Source organism: Carlito syrichta, unplaced genomic scaffold, assembly GCF_000164805.1.
Source record: "Carlito syrichta isolate Samal-C Ts95f unplaced genomic scaffold, Tarsius_syrichta-2.0.1 Scaffold287347, whole genome shotgun sequence".
In the NCBI taxonomy this organism is placed as follows: domain Eukaryota; kingdom Metazoa; phylum Chordata; class Mammalia; order Primates; family Tarsiidae; genus Carlito; species Carlito syrichta.
The window spans coordinates 34,919-55,576 of record NW_007231443.1 but is presented as its reverse complement, the minus strand read 5'-3'; the positions used below and the strand labels follow the sequence as shown (position 1 = coordinate 55,576).

At 44.5% G+C, this 20,658-nt stretch overlaps 2 protein-coding genes across 5 annotated transcripts in view; one reads left to right on the top strand and one right to left on the bottom strand.

The window, feature by feature from the left end:
• The first annotated feature begins 1,606 nt into the window (after positions 1-1,606).
• Positions 1,607-16,413, top strand: NAA20 (N(alpha)-acetyltransferase 20, NatB catalytic subunit). 3 transcript variants are annotated; one of them, XM_021709808.1, is made up of 7 exons: positions 1,607-1,613; positions 2,744-2,798; positions 7,191-7,215; positions 9,936-10,026; positions 10,985-11,120; positions 15,140-15,285; positions 15,917-16,413. In XM_021709808.1, the coding sequence occupies exons 1-7, from the start codon at positions 1,607-1,609 to the stop codon at positions 16,000-16,002; spliced, it is 546 nt and encodes a 181-aa protein (XP_021565483.1). In that variant the 3' UTR covers positions 16,003-16,413. The 3 variants fall into 3 exon arrangements, with proteins under 3 accessions (XP_021565483.1, XP_008050898.1, XP_008050899.1); XM_008052707.1 differs by lacking the exon at positions 1,607-1,613 and having other exon boundaries at positions 2,653-2,798; XM_008052708.1 differs by lacking the exons at positions 1,607-1,613; positions 15,140-15,285 and having other exon boundaries at positions 2,684-2,798.
• A 1,864-nt stretch (positions 16,414-18,277) lies between these two features.
• Positions 18,278-20,658, bottom strand: part of CRNKL1 (crooked neck pre-mRNA splicing factor 1) — a 20,402-nt gene continuing 18,021 nt past the window's right edge. For both annotated transcript variants that reach the window (XM_008052706.2, XM_021709807.1), the window contains exons 14-15: positions 19,892-20,140; positions 18,278-19,020 (exon numbers count right to left, since the gene is read on the bottom strand). In XM_008052706.2, coding sequence (XP_008050897.1) covers positions 18,853-19,020; positions 19,892-20,140 — 417 coding nt within the window. In that variant the 3' untranslated portion in view covers positions 18,278-18,852. The remainder of the gene's footprint in view (positions 19,021-19,891; positions 20,141-20,658) is intronic.

Genomic DNA, 20,658 nt, shown 5'->3' with positions numbered 1-20,658 from the left:
AAAAAGCGCCAAGCACCGTTCTAAGCACTTTACACATATTAAATCATTGAATACTCATAGCAGTCTAATAAGGCTGATGCTATGATGATGTGTTTTTGTAGATAAAGAAACTGAGGTACAGAGAAGAGAAATAACTTGGCTGATAACATGAATACCCTGTTTGACACTATCTTCTAGGTAACCTGCATGCCACCTCTTTCAGACAGTCAACTGATGTGTGCTGGGCACTTCCAGGGAGCCCTTCATTAGAGGCTCTCAGCAATGGACACTGAGAACAGTTTTAAAATAAGTAGACAGACAGGAGAGAAGGAAGACCCAGCTTGTGTTTTCAGAATCTCCTCTGTGCTGTCCTTGGCATTCCCTAGGAGCTGTTGTGTGTTGGAGTGGCTGTGTAGTATAGGACTGTTCTGATATGTGCCTTGAAATGATTGTTCCGAATCCTAATTTCTACTAGTGGTTGCAAACTGGTGGTCCACAGAATCTGGTCTCTGCAGGGGCCAAGTGCTGCCTTTCTGTGAAATGCAGTGTTTTCTTAAAATCCCAAATCATGTTTATTATACTATTACTTAAATAGATACAAACATACAACAGTTATACATGTTTAATGTTTATAGTATTAATAAATCAGAACCAAAAATTATAAAAACCTTCAAAACTTCACAACCAGTAACGTTGAAATCAATATTGGTTCATGCAAGAAAAATATTATGAAACACTTTGAAATGACCAGGAAAAAAAGACTGGATATCTTGTCTAGTACACACTTCTAGGTTTTATGTGCTTTTTATTGTCTTAGACCTATTTTACAAACTTGTAACGGTACAAGCTGTAGAAAATTGATAGTAATGAAAATCATTCTTTTCCATAGAAATACAAATGCATTGTGTTGTATCCAGCAGAGAAACAGTGCGTTATTGCTCTGTGGACATTGACCACTTTTATACCTATTTCTAAATACCTTTCAGCATTCCTAATTGCCTTGTGCATTGTAAATTCTTTTTTGAGCTAGCAGTCATGTCTTACTGCTTCTTTTATGAATGACTCCATTAAAGTCTTTGACATATTTTACACTTGCAAGAGAATCATCATTTTACCTTTTCTAGAAATTATCCTTTAACATTCATTTGATGTAGCACATTAGGTTTTCCTGATGTGAAATTGTCTCTGAAATTTCTCCCTTTTTAAGTACATGGCAGGCAGTGATCAAGCTCATGGAGGCACTCTGTCCCACTGCAGCATTTGCAGTGACGGCAGACGTGAGTCTGTAAATATCAGGGACGGTTATGCCCACGTTTACACTCATATCTTGTTGAGGTTTTGGAAATGATGCCTGGAGTTGATCTTGGACTTTGGGGAAGACTTGTTACTGGGTCTGCCTACTTCCTGTCTCCCCTCTTGCTGTGACTGGGCAACATCTGGGCAGGGGTTTCCTAAGTTGCTGTGAGGCAACTTGGGCCCCAGGGAAGTTAGGGATGTGAGGGCCTTGAAGTTAGACTTCTTGATGAGTTATTTGGGTTGTTTGACCTCTGCATCCTGCCCCCCAAGACCACCTCAGTAGTTGCTCAGCAAGGGGTGAGGGACAAGAACCTCCCAAATTGGGTAGAATATGCTCAGTTCTTAGCCTCTGGACCTATGTGATCTAATGTGGTAGCCACTTCCCAAGGGGCTATTGACAGCTGAAATGTGGCTGGTGTGAATGAAGAATGGGATTTTTCACTTTTAATTTTAACTCATTGAAATTTTTAAATTGATTCTTGATTCAGTTATTTGACAACATAGTATATCTGGAACCACTTACTTATGTGCAAATGCCTTCTTACCACACATTTTATGGAACGTAAATACAGAGCATGTATTGCCGATGACAGTGTCTTTCTCAGATTGAAATATGCTGCCAATGTAAAATAAACACTAGATTAAAGTCTCTTCAAAAGAGAAGGTAAAGCAGTCCATTCGTATTTTTGGTATTGATTACAGGTTGAAATGATAATATTTTGGGTATGACGGGTAAAACATTGTGTTTTGTTTTTGTTTTTGAGGCAGGATGGCAGTGGCACGCTCTTGGCCACCGCAGCCTCTACCTGCTGGGCTCAGGCCATCCTTCCGCCTTAGTTTTCCAAGTAGATGGAACTACAGGTGTGCACCACCATGCCCAGCTAATTTTTTGTAGAGATGTGGTCTCGCCAAGTTGCCCAAGCTGGTCTCAAACCCGCGGGCTCAGGCAATGCTCTCACCTTGGCCTCCCAAAGTGCTGGGATTATAGGCGTGAGCCAACATGCCAGTCAAAATATTGTTAAAATCCATGTTATCTTCCTTTCTGTTTTTAAACGTGGTGCTAAAATTTTCAAATCATTTCTGCAACTCACATCGCTGGGACAGGCGTTCTGAGATGAATTCCCCCTTTCCTCTCAGTCTGTTCCTTCCTCATTTAGGACAGGTGGTTCTGCTTAGTTTTCCTGATCCCGGACAGCTTTTTTCTCTCTCCTAGGCCATCTCAGCTTGCAGAGCTCCTCGCAGGGGTTTGAGGTTCTGAGCATCGAGTCCCAGGTGACCCTATAGGAAGGCTCTGGCAATTCCAGACTCCAGCCGCCAGAGGGAGCTGCGTCGCTACCGCAGTTGCCGAGCAACTCATGGCCCGGAAGCAGTTCTCCGCTCCGTTCCTCGGCAGACGCGCGCGGGGTGACTTCCAGCGGATCCGGGGAGGGTTCACGGCGAGCCGGGATACGGAGCGGCGGCGGCAAAGCGATGACCACGCTCCGGGCTTTCACCTGCGACGACCTGTTCCGCTTCAACAACATGTGAGTGAGGCGCACCCCGAGCCAGCCCTCCCCGGCCGTACCCCCTCACCCGGTCCGGGAGCTGCGGAGCCCCCCTCGGGGTCGCGGGGCTGGCCGACCGGGGTGGACGCGCGTCGGCCTTGGTGACCCTGGCCCGGCCGCTTCGACGTCATCCCCGGACCCCGCCGGCTCGTGGGGCGGGGGCGGCGCTCGGGGTTGCAGTCGGGTGACGGAGCGAGAAGGGGGCGCGGCCGGAGCCACGGGGCAGCGACCTGGCAGCGGGCATCCCCGAACTCCCGCCCCAGGGCGGTTGCGAGGTCGGGATGTGCCCACTGTGCAGCCCACCTGGCGGCCGCGGTGACATGTGCCCGGGCGAGATGACACGGGCACCTGGGCGCGGCCGCGCTCCCCGCTTGGGCCGCTGTGTTCTGGGCGAGGAGTCAGGCGGTGGCCTATGCGGGGAGGCCCCCGATCGCAGAGCCCAGTGTCTTGCGGGCGCTTTAAAAAGAGAGAGAGAGAGAGAAAAAAAAAAACTTTTTATTATGAACGTTTGGAAAAGTTGGAAGGATTGTACTGTGAGCTTTTGTAGACGCATCCCCGGATTCTGCAGGAAACGTTTTGCCCGTCGGCTTCATCACCCAGATCCGTCTGTCAACCTCAGATCCACTTTAAAAACCACAGGGCAGGTCCTTTGCCGAGTGGCTCATGCCTCTAGTCCCAGGACTTTGGGAGACCGAGGTGAGAGGATTGCTCAGATCAGGAGTTCGTGGCAACATAGCAAGACCTTGTCCCTACAAAAGATTTTAAAAATATGCCTGACATGGTGGTTCAGCGCCTGTTGTCCAAGCTATTCATGAGGCTGAGGAGGGAGGATTGCCTGAGCCCAGGAGTTCGAGGCTTCCGTGAGCTGGGATCTTGCCACTGCACTCCAGCCTGGGTGACTGAGTGAGACCGCAATTCAAAAAAAAAGGCCAACAGAGCATAAATGCGAAAATAAAGGCCCTAGTGGCTCTGATGGTAGCATTGGGAGGATGAGAAGAGCCATGGGCCAAGGTGGCGGGTGAGCCTTGAAGGATGGGTAACATGTTGATGGGAGGAAGGGAATCTGGAAAAGGGGTGGCATGAAGATGAGAATACCTGAAGTGTGTTCAAAAGCGGGACCGTGTGAGCACAGTGGCAGGAGTCTGTCTCCAAGTAGCGAGGGAGAAGCCGGTGCAGCTGGTCTTTGGCTCATTGCTGAGGGATTCAGACTTGAACCTGCGGGAAGAATTTTCTCTTGGGCCTGTCTGGGTCAAAGCAGCTAAGCTTTGGAGACTTGAATTGACCTTCTGTGTCCTGTTCTGGTCTCTAATCCAGGAACCCCTCCCGATACTGGGCGGTGCTGTCACCCCTTTTCAGTCTGAGTAAACTGAGGTGTTGCACGTCCAGGTGAATGGCCAGACATGGAGCCCCAAGGTGAGAGTAGGAAGGGCGAGGAATCAGGCCAAGGAGACTGGCTCTGGTTCTTAGGAATTGGTCCCTGGCCACAGGGAGCAGCCTGGAAATGCAGGTTCTGCTTGAGAACCCCTGCTCTGGTGACTGTGGGGCAGTGACCCGTGGAGGTGAGCCAGGCAGGAACACTGTTTTGAGGTCATGGCAAGGCCCAGCGGTGAAGACTGGACTGAGGCTTTGTGTTGGGAGGTGACAAGTGTCTTGCAGCTCAAGAATAGGCAGGGTGAAGCCTCTTGGATCATTTCAGCTGAAGGTCTAGGGAGGGTGGACCCTGTCCTATGGAAATAAGTAGGAGGAAATCCTCAAGGACTTGGAGGATAAAGCATGTGACTCCAGGGCCACCTGGCTTGGGCAGGCTGCTGAGAACATACAAGGAGGGGCACCCGCTTCTCCTCAGTTCTCTTGTTCTTGCTTCTCTGATGAGGGTATTTTGATAGAAAACTCATCACTCAGATTAGGTGTTGCAGAAGGAAGAAACAGCCATGAACACAGAATACTGAAGTTAATTGACAAATGTCTTATTAATTCTTGGAAAAGCATTTGGGTGCCTACTGTGTGCCAGTGCCAGAGACACACAGGGAACCCAACAAAAAAGGGGTCTCTGTGGAACACATTCTAGAGGGGAAGCCAGTAAATGCAGGGGTGGAGCCAGTGTTCAATACAGGGGGGGATGGGAACAGGGGTTCAACTGTGGGTGCATCCAGGGAGGCAACTTTGAACAGGGAATTAGGATGACTTAGGGAAGGAGTCACAGGCATACTGGGGAGGAAAGCCCTGGTTGGAGGGGGGACCGCAAGTGCGTGCGGGATGCCTGTTTCAAAGGGGAGGCCACGACCAGCCAATGGGTGGAGCAAGTGTGGGAGTTGAGGGGATGACACCAGAGGACACAGGGACTACGTCCTGGAGAGACGATCCTGAGACTTGACTTCTCTGCCAAGACTGTAGGACGCTTGGGGAGTGCTCAGGCGGGAATCTGGGCATGGGGTGTCAAGGTGGGGTCTGGTGCTAGATAGAAGTGGAGTGTCAGCACTGAGTAGATGATGACCATCACCAGGAGGGCAGGTGGGAAGGAGAGGCCATAGGATGGTGCTCCGGGGCCCAGGTGTGAGAGGAGGCCATATGGCCAGTGAGGTGGACCGTCTGTGGCGGGTCTTAGGAGCGGAAAGGGACAGGAGTGGCTTGTGAAGAGCTGCTGGTGGCTGGGTGCACATCGTGTCTGTGTGCTTCTTCCAGGAAAGGGAGAAATGGGAGATGCAGGGTCAGAAGAGACAGAGAATGCAGGAGTAGGGTCCTGGTTGGTGGCGGTCTCTCACTGGTAGGTACAGGAGAGCAAGGAGCTTGTGGGAAGGGTCCCTGTACTGGGGATTGGGGTGGGACTCTGGTGTAGCTTTTTTCTTGCCGCTTCTTGGTGATGAAAGCAGAAGCCACAGAGATGGAGACAGTTACTTGGTGGGGAGTGGGGCCAGGGAGGACTGGGAGCCCTGCACCTTGTGAGAGCAGTGATGCCCCAGGTGTGGGGTAGGTTAGAGCAGGTATACTCCAGGTGTGGGCCAGGCAAGAGCAGGGGTGCTCCAGGTGTGGACTAGGTGAGAGCAGGAATGTTCCAGGTGTGGGCCAGGCAAGAGCAGGGATGCTCCAGGTGTGGGTCAGTGAAAGCAGGGATGCTCCAGGTGTGAGTTGGGCTCAGGGTAGCCCCTACACTGTTTCAGGAGGTCTATGAGGTCAGGGCTATTTTCACAATTTGTCTAAGAAGTGCCTTTTCTCTTCTCTCTCATTCTGTCATGAGCATACTCTGGGGTTTGCATATGTGGATTCTCACTACAGTGGGCACAACAAATGCTCAAGGATCCAGCTGTCTTTTAAGCATGATGAGGCAGCATTGTTCCAACAGTGCCACTGTTGTCAATATATATTTTTTGGTTTTGGAAATATAGTGATTTTGGAGGAAATTTATGTTAACATGTAATTGACTTATTGTTTTTGAATGAATACATATGTATTTAAAATTTATAATATCAATCGGTATAAGCCACATCAACCAGAATTCTTTGTGGTCCTCAATAACTATTGAGTGTAAAGGGGTTCTGAAACCAACACGTTTGAGAAGTGCTGTGCCTATAGTGCATATGAAATGTCATTTGACCTCCTGGTATCAAGGGTCTCCAAGAAAAACTTGATTAGAGGTGTGGGGAGGAACAGTTCAAAGTGACTGGATGTGAGCTTGGCAAGACAGTGGCTGCATACCTTGACTAGGAAGGGGAGGGGCAGAGCCGTGTGGGTGTGAGAAGATGTGGGTGTGAGGAGATGGACTTTCATGATGCAGGCGGGAACCTTCGTGCATCATCCTAGGGGACACGTGGAGGGAGGGGGAGCACATCCTGGGGGGACATTTGCCAGATAGGAATGGGACAGTGGGAAAGGGGGTGGGGTGTGGAGGAGGAGCAGGGAGCACAGTCTGGATAGTGGGAGGCCCACACAGAGAGTACAGAGTCAGGGGTACTTGCCAGGGAAGGAGAACTTGCCAGGGAAGAGCCAGATGGCAGGAGGTCTGCATGGTAGATGCTGCCGTGGCACCCTGGCCTCTGTCTGTGAGGTGTGTGCCTGATTGTCTCCGGTTGCATTAATGATGTACTGTGTTGCCAATTAGAACGTGCAAGAATCTGATGTAGGTGTATTAACTTTGAAGTAATTCGTAAAAAAACGCCTGTTAAAAGAAAATGTTTAAATACTCTATTGCTGCTGTGACAGCTCATTGTGGCCATTAGGTAGTTTAAACTGCCCTCCTCAGTTGTAAAGTTGGTTTTAAAGTTGTTGATTAAGCATGGTTTGCTTTTCTTGTATATTAGTTTTAGTTTTAGCAGGTGTATTTAAACTGGTTTTTGTAAACATTGCTTATTACTGACATTCTCTTGTTTCTTTCAGTAACTTGGATCCACTTACAGAAACTGTATCCTTTATTTAAAAGTTTAATGAAGATTTACTAAGAGTAAAGAAAATGGAGAAATGAAAGGAGGAAACAGACACATACTGAATGTTTTTAAAAATTTAACATTTTTAAATGTAAAACTTTTAAATTTAAAAAATTTTCTAAAAATTAAAACACTACAAAATATTTTACAAAGTACATACTACCTTGACAGATGGTTAGTATGATGACCTCATAGCCACCTCTAGCCCCAGCCGTGCCCACCTTGCCCCTCCTGAGCAGGTGTGGCTGTAGACAGCAGAAAGCCCAGTAGTTTCAGCAAGGGGGTCCAGGGCAGGCGGTGGTTCCATGGAGTCACAGCAGCCAGGCCCTCTGCAGTGCGACTGCTCTCTCATCCGCTGTTGGCCCTGGTCTTCCTGTTCCCAGTAGCTGCCAAGTGTCTGTGTTCCTGGCAGCAGAATCCACAGAGGTGAAGGTGAGCACGTCCGTCCTTCTTAAGAGCACCTTTGGGAAGTACCACATGCCTGTCTCATGACCAGCACCTGTGCCATGCCCCACCTGTGTAGTCTATCTAGAGTCCAGAATTATGCCTGCTTGCAATTGAGACTTGTTACATAAAGTAAAAAAAAAAAAAAAATGGATTTGGGGTAACAAATAACAGTCTCTGCCATTCCCCCAGTAGAAAAATTGGCAAAGATGTGTTAGGTACTCTGGATCATGCTGCTTATAACAGCTAATCCCATATCTTCAGTTACTCAAAACACAAAGTTTGATTTCTGGCTTATGCTCCATGTCTGTTGGAGGTGAGGGGGTGGGGTTCTCTTAGCTGATAATTTAACAAAAAAGTACATATAGGAGGCTAACAAATGTATTAAGTTCATAAGAGTTCAGTCTCACCAGTGTAAATATATATTCATTAAAACCAAAATGAGAAGGCATATTTTATGTCAAATCATCCAGGATTTTAAAAAATGATAAAACTCAGTGTTGATGATGGTGAGGTGAAAGGAGCATTCTCATATATTGCTAGTGACAGTATGCACTGCTATAATCTTTCTGGAAGGACTTTGGAAATGTAATACTCAGTGAATTCCATTTCCTGAAAGCTGAAAACAGTTAGAAATAGAGGCAGTTTATGTCAGGGGTCAGCAAGCTGAAGCCCCTGGGCTGAATCTGACCCAGTGCCTGTTTTTGTAAATAAAATCTTCAAAACATTCATGCTGATTAATTTATATTTGGTCTGTGACTTTCACAGTTTAAGTGGTTCTAGCAAAGTAGTTTTAGTCCACAAAACTTAAAATATTTGCTGACTGGCCTTTTACAAAAAATGTTTGCTATCCCCTGAGTTATGTCATTACAAAAATTATTTATTGCAGAATTACAGTATTAAAAATTTGGAATAACAGTCATGTACAGCAAGTAAGGAAATGGTTAAGTAAATTAAACTATATTTACGAAGGATATAACAAGTGTTTTGCGGAACTGGAAATGACCCCAGTGTCTGCTATCAGGAGACAGAATATTTAGATTATCGCTTCACACACGGGAGTACTTTATAGCAGGACTACATATCAAAAACAAAATTGAATGGAAAAAGCAAAAAATCCCTAGAGTCTTCATTTTCAGTATTTTAAAAGTTATGACTAAAGATACCACCATTTTGTTTTTGAAGAATTTTGAATGACACACAAATTAGCTGTATAGTAAGGGAAGATATGAGAATACTTAAATGGTGTACTTCCACTGACATCTAAACTTTATAGTAGAAGTTCCATAATCCAGGTGAGCCCATCTTTGAAAGGAGTCTATTAGTTCCTAGGGGTTGATGAGGGGTGGGTTGTCTGGGGCCCTGCTGTTAGCTGGAGGAGAGAGAGGGGTTCTGGCATGCATCAGTGGCTTGCTGGTCATTGTATTTGAGGAGTATTCAAAATAATGACCACCCTTCAGAGGAGATTTTGAAGAAGTTAACACTGAGCAGGTTTTCCAGGAACTTAAAAAACATACGCTTGATGGTGGCTTCTCATAAAATTGCATCAGAAAGCTTATATGAAGAAGAAATACATTTGCATCTATTAAAGTACAGGGTCAATAAAGGAGTGAATATTGTGTCACAAGGATACCAGGTTGAAGAGTAAAGTAATGAGCAGTTATTCAGGCATTTACTCTTAACATAAGTGATTCCTTGAGTCAGCTTTTATCTCTGTTACTAGAAGTGGAGAATCTGAATCAGTGGAGGGAAGAATACTGGGTAATTGTGAAGTTGCCTCTGGACTTAAGTTGTAAAGTTACTTTCTCAGTCTCACGGCTGAAGCCAAAGTAGGAACTTGCTGTTAATTTTCTGGTGCAATTATGGACATGTAAATATACTGAGCATCTACTGTGTAACAAGCTACTGGGAGAGAGTGGACACGCCACTCATAGTCTAGAGGAGGCCGGCAGTGAGCAGATGGGTGTTGGGTGGTCTCGATACCGAGTGATCAGCAGGGAGACAGATCTTAGAGGAACTCAGGCTGAATTCTCTGCTTTGGGCGAGATGGCGCTGTCTCCAGTCCATGCTGGAGGGTATGTGCCCAGGCAGTTTTGTTAAAAGTCACTGGTAACCTCAATGTGTCACATCATGGTATGATGATAGAAATCATCCATATTGAGGGCTGGGATAAAGTAACAATGTACTTTTTAGAGGAGACTTTTTCCAGAATGTTCCTTGAACCCATGACTTCACGCTCCTTAACAGCCTCCAGTATGGGATTCCCTTTTATCTGCAGTACCTTGCCCATTGGCCCGAGTACTTCATCGTGGCAGAGGCACCAGGCGGGGAGCTGATGGGCTACAGTGAGTATAGAGCCCTGGTGTGGGATTCAGATCTTACAGGCCAGGCTCCGTGGCTCAGCCTGTAATCCCAGCACTTTGGGAGGCTGAGGCGAGTGGATTGCCTGAGCCCGCAGGTTCGAGACCGGCCCGGGCAACTTGGCGACACCTCGTCTCTACAATTTAAAAGAAAAAAAAAATATCCAGTCACGATAGCGCACACCTGTAATTCCGGCTATTTAGAAGGCCGAGGCAGATCACTGGAGCCCAGCAGGTTGATACTGGGGTGGCTGTGAGCATGCCACTGCACTCCAGCCTGAACTACGGAGTGAGACTCCCAACTCAAAAAAAAAAAAAAAAAAGATCTTTATATGGGTGTCAACCTTGCTGTAGGCTGCGAAGTTGGAACAGGATCATGATGCCTATACTTTTATTTCCTTCTCTGCCCTTCAGCAACTTACTGATCTCTCTTGTGTTTTAGGCATTGTGCTAGGCCCAGGGGTTATAGCAGTGAACCAGACAAGGTCTCAGTCTCAGATCTTCCATTCTGTGTTTCTGTTACATTTCTACGGTTTATTTGTACATAATGCAGGGATCATAGCATCTTCATTGAATTAGCAGCATTATTAACACAAACTGGGCTGTGAATTGTCTCAGCTATGTTATGTTCAAACTTATGCATGTGCAAAATGTAGATATTTGAATAAATAATACCCTGGTTATTTGTTCAAAATTAGTTGTAAGTGTATATATTAAATATAGTTTACTTTTTCTAATTCTGATTCTAGAACTACATGTAGCATTCCATTTGCAAGTGAATTTCCAATAAAAGCCTCAACCATTAGCTGGATGATCTCAAGTTGTACTTAAAAACTAGATCTTTGTCACTAGTTTCCTTTGTAATAAGAATGAACTGAACAGTAGTTCTGTGCTGCTGTGTCAGTCATGTGTCTGGTCACCGAGTGCAACTCTCTGTTGGCAGTTATGGGGAAGGCAGAAGGCTCCGTGGCTAGGGAGGAGTGGCATGGGCACGTCACCGCTCTGTCTGTCGCCCCCGAATTCCGACGCCTTGGTTTGGCTGCTAAACTCATGGAACTACTAGAGGAGATTTCGGAAAGGTGAGATTCTGTTCTTCAAACAACTTCAATGATTTATGAATCCCCAACCATTTCATTTTTCTCTGGTGACCATTTGTAAGATTTTTCCCTCAGACTAACAACTGTCATACTTTACAGTTGTCAGGAGTTTCATTTCCATCTCCAGTAGACCTTACAGCATTTCTGTCACATATCCAGAGTGCCATGAGTGTTTATATTTTGCCGTTGAGGAAAATTAAGGCAAAGAGTTGGAGTGAGCTGCCTGGGGCCTGTAAGCTGGGTCATTGGTGTCATCAAAGACCATCCCTCAAGGCTCCTTTTAGTGTACTGCCACCATGGCAAACACTCCCAAACCTGCTAATACCGCCCTTCCTCTGAGTCAGTTTCTCCCAGTGCTCCTAGGCCAGAAGAAAATAGTTCTGTCTTCAGTTATGTTCTACCTGCTTAAGTATTTATAGGCTAACAGCCAGAAGATAAACGGAAAGAAAATAGATGTTCACTTTATCTTCAAGCTACTGGTCCCTAGTGATGAGATGTGTGCACCTGCTGGGCACTGAAGGATGAGTCACACCTTGGAGGCAGGTGCAGCCCAACCACCTGCGTTCCTGCTTCACACTAATGCTGCTGGTTTTTCCTAATCACAGCAACTGCCAGAAACCCAGCTTCAAAAAAATACTATGTCATTAAAAGGAATGTAGCACTAATGTTGAATTTGTGAACTGCTTCATACTAGTAGTTTGCCAGAATCTGACATGGGAGGGTTTTGCAATGTTCCCTGACCATCTGAAATACCCTCTGGTGCCTGGATGAGTTGGGAACTACCAAAATTATGGCTTTTTTATTTAAAAGAGACCTGTTGTATATTTCAACACCTCCCTTAGGTGAGATAAAAGCAATCCAGTAATTAAAAGAGAAAGCTTCTCTTCCCACCTACCATTTTAGACGAGCTAAGATATGTGCATGACCAGTCATCAAACTGCCATTTCTTTCTCTACTGTAAATGCCTAAAAGTATAGCAAGAAAGAGAACATTTGCTGATCAGGACTCTTGAGGCATCCTTTCCACCTAATTATTAGATGTGATTAAGACAAGTTTTAAAGAAGTAACTGTGGCCAGACAGACATTCTGGGCAGGTTAGAGGCTAGAGGAGCTTGACCTCGTTCAGAGAGGAAGCAGTGTGGGCTGAAAAAGGAGGCAACTGCAGTCTTTGAGACTTCAAATTCTCTCCTAGATTCAATGAGAAAGGGAAGACAGTTTTTAGCAAGGTTGTGGTTTATATGCATTTATTAATGACATACCTTGTTGGCATTATAGGATAGTGAACAGTTAGGAAGTGGGTTCTAACTAGCTGTGACCTTGTGCATGTGACTTGTTGTACTCATAGTAGATTCTCTATCTCTGAGTAGAAGCCACTAAGGCCCCTTCCTGCCTGTTTCTAAACTTTCACTATTTTAGTATAGTTGCAAAGATTTGGGTGCATGTATATGTTTATACACACATACACATGCTTATATGCATGTACTTTTTAGTGTAGACATTATAAATGGAGACAGTATATAGTTTCTATATAGGTACAGGAGAAAAAAAATTGAATTATTAAAATTAATGCCAAAGAAGATCAAAGTTAAACTGGCAAAACAGAATGTATGAAATAAGATGGTAGCTGTGAATCCAAATATTATCAGTAATTACAATAATAAATATTCATGGACCAGGATTGAGAGGAATGAAACTGTTATTGTACACAAATATGATTGTACAAATAGAACATCCACAAGTCTATATATAAATGTTTAGCATTAATACAAGCTGGGTGAAGTTGCTGGGAATAAAGTCAGTATGCAAATCAACTGTATTTCTAGATACAAACAGTAAAATTTAGAAAAAGATGCCATTTACAATGGCATCAGAAAACATTCAGTGCTTAGGAAAAATCTAACAAAAGCTGTGCAGGACCTCTTTGACATTTATACAACTTGACTGAGGACATTAAAAGTGACCCAGCCTGGCTCAGTGCAGTACCAGGGATATTGTGGTTTTGTTTTTTGTTTGTTTGTTTGAGTTGGAGTCTCACTCTGTCACCCAGGCTGGAGGACACTGGCATGCTCCCGGCCACTGCAGCCTTGACCTGCTGGGCTCAGGCGCTCCTTCAGCCTCAACCTCCCAGGAAGCTGAACTATAGGTATACACCACCATGCCCGGCTAATTTTTTTTTATTTATTGTAGAGATGAGGTCTTGCTAAGTTGCCCAGGCTGGTCTCCAGCCAGAGGGCTCAGGCAATCTCTCACCGCAGCCTCCCAAAGTGCTGGGATTATAGGCATGAGCCACCATGCCTGATCTGCACCAGGGATATTGTAAGGTGGGCAGTTGGCCACAGATCTGGTGTCACTGCAGTCACAATCCTGGTGTGTTTTGTGACTTGTTAAGCTGATTCTGAAACCTACAGGGGAATAGAAAGAGCAAACAAAAGACAAGATATCCTTGAACAGCAAAAGCGGGGGTGGATTTGTCTCTCCAGATACCAGACTGTGATGAGCGAGACAGTGCCTGAGGGCTGGAGCTGTTGTTTAGGCCAGGGGACAGAATTTGAGAAACAGACCCTGTAACGGGATGTTACATGCCCCAGAGGAGGCACTGCAGACCCGTGGTGTAAAGGCAGACTTTTCATTGCAGGTGAGGAACTACTGAATTTCCATAAGGAGGACATTTTCCCAGATTACTATCTTGCCATACACATATCAATTCTAGATTTATTAATAAACTACAGAGTCCCTTGAATAGAATAGATGACTAAAATAGATGAGTGCCTCCATGGCCCCAGGGTGGAAAAGAACGTAAAAGGCTGTAGAAAGTGCTGACTAAAGGGAAGGCTCATGTTCTCCATGTCACTGAAGTGACTTTGTTCATCCAAAGATGCCGAAAGAATAATGACAAGGCAAACCACAGGCTGGAAAAAGAGATTTGCAAAAACACTACATACTGTTGAATACCCAGAGAACTACTATTGGGGAATAACTGGAAGTGCTGTACAGAAGGAGAAGTCTAAATTCAGCCTCATTGGTAATCACAAAAACAATCACATGGAGATACCATTTCACCACAAGACTGGCGAAAATGAAAATGTGTGGTGCACCAAGGCTTGCTCCTGTAGGAATGGATTCTTGTCCACTTCTGAGAGTATGAGTTGGTACAAGCTGGTTGGAAAACAGTTTGACCTTAACTAATAAAGTTGCAGATGTGCATTCCCCTGTGATAGCAGTGGCACCTCCTGTGAACCAGAAGCCAGGACACACTCAATGGAAGTGCTTGTGGCAGCAGTTTGTTATAGTAAACACCAGCGGTGTCTGTCAGGCCAGGCTGCTGTGTGGCCAACCCCTGCAGTAGAATGCTGAGCACAGGAAGGAGCAGGCTCGGCTGCCTGAGAGGCATCACAGAAGAACATGGAGACGCAGGAGTCCACTCGGGAAAGGTCCATGATAGGAATAACTGCATCCTCTTAGGTGGCGAGTCTTCAGCAGGAAGCAAGGAGACCATAGGCTACTCATATAAGCCAGGACGTGGAGGCTTTTGGGTGGGGTGTGGAGGTACAGCTGGCAGTGCCACTCAGGCCCTGGCCACATGGCCACAGGTTCCGTATCTCCCATCTGTATGTGTGGACAGAAACAGTGTGTGCAGGACAGTGTCTGCCATGACTAACCTGTAAAAGGAGCAATCGATGACCATGACATAAAACACACGGGAGTTTTTTTAAGCCACACAGCAGAATAATTTTAAAAACTTTTTTTTTTAGTTTATCTTTAAAGAAAACGTGTTGTGGCATGCAGACACAGAGGTCATCTTTTTTGTATTGCAAAGTAATTGTCATAACTCTTAATAAAAATTGCTGCTTTCACATAATTGGTTGCAAATGTCTATTATCACCGTTCTATTAGTAGCCAAAGCAAAGTCAAAACAAATATTTTTTAAAAACACATATCCATTACCTCTAAGATTTCTCACATCCTAACATCTTTCTTTTTTTTTTTTTTTTTCCTAAAAGAAAGGGTGGATTTTTTGTGGATCTCTTTGTGAGAGTATCCAACCAGGTTGCAGTCAACATGTACAAGCAGCTGGGCTACAGTGTGTACAGGACGGTCATTGAGTACTACTCTGCCAGCAACGGGGAGCCCGACGAGGACGCTTATGGTGAGCTCCCTTCTGTGGTCACTGTTGCCCAGGCTGGAGTGCAGTGTTACACTCGTGGCCACCACAGCCTCAACCTGCTGAACTCAGACGATCCTTCTGTCTCAGCCTTTTAAGTAGCTGGAACCACAGGTGCACTCTATTGTACCTGGCTAATTTTATGATTTATTGTAGAGACAAGGTCTCTCCAAGTTGCCCAGGCTCGTCTTGAACCACTGAGCTCAGGCTATCCTCTTGCCTCCACCTCCCAAAGTGCTGGGATTACAGGCATGAGCCACCATGCCTGGCTTATTTTAACAATTAAAAAAATATATTTGACCTTCATATTTAAATCTCCTTTAGCCTGTCTTTATGAGTTTATTAATGATTAACTTTCTGTTAAGTGATCAATGGTCAATTTCTGCATGATTGTTTTACTGTGTTATAGGTATGTTATTTAACTGATAAGAAAGAACATTTGTGTTAGCTTAATCCTGTGGGATTTGGCTAGTATCTGGTATACTTGCAATTGGTAGCCTCATTTATAAATAGCGTTTTGCTTACAATTCGGTCGGCAGGGGAGGTGGGGAACTTTACCCACTCTTTGATAGAATACCTTTTGATATGTGGATCTTTAAACTGTGCTTCCATACAGATATGAGGAAAGCACTTTCCAGGGACACAGAGAAGAAATCCATCATTCCATTACCGCACCCCGTGAGACCTGAAGATATTGAATAACCCTGGGCAGTGGTTCTCAGGCAGACACTCCAGATGTGTCATGGACAATAGTGTTTTCATTGGATAGTCTTGGAGCTCTATTAGGAGAGAAGTAATCATGTAGGTCTTAAAGACTTCAAGAAAATACAGGTTACCCACATACTTAAGTCTCATTGTTCCCAGTTAGCAATATCATACCTGTTAAAGCTATGCACAGTCATGAGATTCATTTGAAAGATGGCCGAGCCAGAAAGAAACATGCCGCTGTCATGGTTCATAGCATTCATTGCGTGCTAGGGAAAAAACTTGCTCCAGTATCCTCCTCAGTTCTGTGCCAGAGAACCACTGCTGCTTTAAGCATATATAAAGCTTTAAAAGCATATATGAAATGTACAAATCTAAGATGTATAATAAAATACATTGTTGGCTGAATGTTTTAGTTTGGTTATATTTACTAAATCAGGATTGTGAAAGGTCATCACTTAGGATATTATCTGCTGCTCTCCCAGTTAAATTTTTAATTTCTAAAAAAAATTTTGATTTCTGTATACAGTATTATAAATGCATACTTGGAACAATCCCAGCTTCCTGCCTATTGCATAGTAAATTCCTCCCAGTTACTTGTTTTCATACTGTTAGTCCCAGATCTTTCTCCTCTCACAGTACTTTGCTTAAATTGTGACTTTTACATATAAAAAGATGCCAGGGTTTTCTTTTTTAAAGAGGAAAAAGAACATTCCTGAAAAGGCCATTTGCATCCTAGGCCAGCCACGTATTTTTATGTGTAGTTTCATCAGTTTTAATATCTGACAAGATCCAGTTAATAAAAGCAAAAAATTCACAAGAAATGATTATTTAAAAGCTTTTACTTTTGAAAGGACTTAATTTTGATGGAGTTGGGGTGGGAGAGAAAGGAACCCTTTGTGGTCTTACACAAGAGAACTATTTTTTTTCAAGCATTTCACACTGGCACACGCTTCTTACAAAACACAAGAGTGTGTGACTAAGAATGTTTTTGCTGTATATACACGCAACATAAACATAATTCTAGGAAGACTGTGATCAGTCATTTATATTAGCTTTCTGACCTGTTTTTCATTTTCCCCCTTTACCCTGGATCAGGGGTCCTCAAACTTTTAAAACAGGGGGCCAGTTCACTGTCCCTCAGACCGTTGGAGGGGCAGACTATAGTTTAAAAAAAAAAAGGAATTTGTTCATAGTTTTTTTTTTAAACTATAGTCCGCCCCTCCAACGGTCTGAGGGACAGTGAACTGGCCCCCTGTTTTAAGAGTTTGAGGACCTCTGTTCTGGACTTTCCCAAGGATATTAGAGTCAGATTCTCCTCACTGACTAGACAGACCTTAGTACTCAAGTCAGAAATGACCAGATGCCCCAGCGGCTCAGCACCTGTAGTAGTAAGGCTCACAGATCTGCCTTCTGCGAACAGTCTCGCTTCTACCTGTCCTCACACACTGTACCCTGGCTTTAGGTTAGTAACATTAGGCAGTAGCTCTTATTCCCTTGGGTGAATAATGCATTTGCACATTTAATAGTACATTTGCTTATGATCCTTATAGGTGAAAACAGTCTTAAAACAGTTCTAATCTTGGGCAGTGAACAGAACAAGAAAAAAATTTTCTTGAGAAATACAGGCCAGGTTAAAGGAAACAATCTCTCAGATCAGTTAATTCAAGCAAATAGTTTTTGCTTGAGAATGTGAGCAACATGTCAGCAAATGTTATTCTTAGGCTTAGTTTAAGTTTCATGTTTAGCATAGAGTTTGGTGTTTTTACATGTGCTCTAAGGTGTCAGGAGTTACAGTATAAATGTTTCCTACTGTAGATGTTGACTGGTACGCTAGGCAGAAATAAGCTCTCCACTAGTTTGGGAAGCAACATGGTCACGTGACTGTTTGGTGGCTCATACCAGTGAAGAGACCTGGTTACCAAGGCCTCAATGCAGAGCTTCCAAACTTACATGAACATGGGACTTGGCTTTCCACAGCACATGTGTGAACAAGCCATGGTTCTTGAAGCAAGCTGCTACAAAGCTCAACCACTCCGGGGAATGATGAGAGCCCCCGACTGAAATTAAATGGTTCTTTGTAAACAAGACCTTGTTCAGAACCATAGTCACTGTAAATTATTTTTCAGCAATGTTCTAAAAAGCATTTAGTAGAACCGGTCACTATTAAAGAAGGTGAGGATAATTTAAGTGTTAAATCACGCACATTAAATTCTATAAGGAATAAACATATTTGGCTGGGAATAAGCATTTTACTGAGCACTTACTGTGCTCAGGTATATTCTTTTTCTAATGTCATCTTCAAAATGAGCTATCAAAGTAGTATAGTCCATTTTATAAGCGAGGAAACTGAAAATGAGGGTTAAGTGATATAATCACTAAGTGGCAGAGCTGGAACTGAACTCAAGTCTGAGTGATTCTAAAGACATGGAAAATTTTCAAGTTGAATGCATAAACTCTCTTTGTGAAGAAGCAAGCATGAGAAAACTACACCTGAAAAGTTACTGTGGAATGTAACCTGAAAACTAAAAAAAAAGACCTCAAAGTCCCCGCAGGTTCTCTAGAACAGATGCTGAGTGTTACCTTCATTACCCTTCTTAGCGCGTGATACGGACAAACACTGGAGAAGTCTGGACTCAGTCAAAGAAGCAGTTACAAAGTCCCTTTACTTGCAACCCCCTACCCCTAGCTGACCCAAGAGCATTTTACAAATATTTCAAAAATTAGGTATCAAAGATGCCAGTCAATTCCTTACTGGTGAAATACACAAAAACTTCCAGGAGTCACAAGCGTTCCAAACAATTAATTTATAAAAATTATAAAACATTTATCAACATGACAAAAAGTTCAAGACTCGCTCTCATCTTCGTCTTTATCTGGATCCTGCTCGGCATCCTCCTTCTCCTGCTGCTGTTTCTTCCAGAGTTTGGCCATGGCCAGGAGCTTGAGGTTAGGCTGGTTGGCAGCATCTTCTGGAAAGATGTAATCAAAGTATTCTTCCCAGCCAGCATCAGACTGCAAAAACAACGAAAAGCAAACACCAGTTCAGAAACATTTCAGTTAAAGTAGAGAATTTCTACTGGGAATGCAGCGTTCAAATTCAATGTATCTTTCTGGTAGAAAACAACATCAAAGTCTACTGTGAAAGAATAGGGGCTGAAGGACTAGGAGTGAGGAGCTGTTGGTCTGTGGCTGCTGCAGCTGCAGCTCAGCAAGAACTGAAAACCTGGTGGAAAAATTCTACAAATCTACACACAGCTTGCCTGGAGTCAGCCAAGACACCAGGTGTCTCCAACTCCCTCACGCAGCCTTATGTTTCAGACTCTTCACTTGGAATGATTTGTACTTAGTATTTATGTATCCAGTGGCAAGAGCCACCCCTCTGAATATCACTACCTGAGTCCCTGTCTCATCCTCACCTGCGATTGACCACTGACCGCGCTTTCCAAACACTGTCCAACAGGCCCGCCCTAGCTCCTGCTTCCACCCTCTTGCTTCGCTTGCAAAACTGCCTCCTGACGGGATGTGGCTGGGTCTGCTTCCTCCAATCTAAGCCCGTGTGGGATGCCAGTAACCTATCAGGTCAAGTTACGCATCAAAGCCTTCCCGATCCCCACCCAATGCCAGCCTGCAGCTGACAGAGACTTCCCCACACAGGCTCCATTTCCTCCACACTGGGCCCTGCCGTCACACTTTGGAATACACTTCACATAGTTTCTAGACTCATGTCGCCACGATGTCTTCCCACGCTCCACCCCTGCTTGGACTACACATCCCGCCCTGTGATTCCAGAATAGCTAGACTACAGCCATCTACTCCAGGCAATCACTCCCACTCTAAGCTGTACACTTGGGATGCAAGTTGATGCTCTGGGCTCACTCCTTACCCCATCATCAGCCTGGACCTTCCTCCTCTTCTTGACCTTCTCTGGCATGAGCTTGTCCACTCGCTCCTTATCTGACACTGTTCCAAATTCTTCCTCAAAGCTCCGCCAGGACTCCAGCAGCATGAGTCTCTCCTCCTTCTCTTCACAGTTGCGCATGGTCTTGTTCGCTTCCTCGTAAATCTGTCTACATTTAGCCAAGCTTTCTTCTTTCCCTGAAGACAACTCAAACTGAGCAAAACTGATCCATACCTTAAAAAAAGATATCATGGAACCCAATTAACCATGTCACCCGGAGTGAATGTAACAATAATAAAGCTCATTCCTATTAAGTGACATCTGAACATAGTGTGTTCCTTTCTGGTATTCCACTGAATGTGACATATTGAATATACACTTTAAGAGACACTGAAGCAATCTGGTTCTACATTCTACATTCAAGAAGGTGTCTGACATAGTCTTCAAACCTTGAAAAGAGTTTAACTTTTTTTTTTTATCTTGTGATATCCAAGTTACACACATGCAGTATAAACAATGAGCTGGTATACACTTAACATTCCAAGGTCCTCTGAGTTTCACCTCACACTGCTGGGTGTGGTGGCTGACTCCTGTAATCCCAGTATTTTGGAAGGCGGAGGTGAGAAGACTGCCTGAGCCCAGGGGTTTGAGACCAGCCTGGGCAACATGGCGAGACCTTGTCTCTACAATACATCAAAAAATTAGCTGGGCATGGTGGCATATGCCTGTGGTTCCAGCTACTTGGAAGGCTG

Coding starts and splice junctions, on each gene's coding strand:
- NAA20 (XM_021709808.1), top strand. Junction 10,027..10,984: donor CGGGGAGCTGATGGGCTACA/GTGAGTATAGAG, acceptor CTCTGTTGGCAG/TTATGGGGAAGGCAGAAGGC. Junction 15,286..15,916: donor GCCCGACGAGGACGCTTATG/GTGAGCTCCCTT, acceptor GCTTCCATACAG/ATATGAGGAAAGCACTTTCC.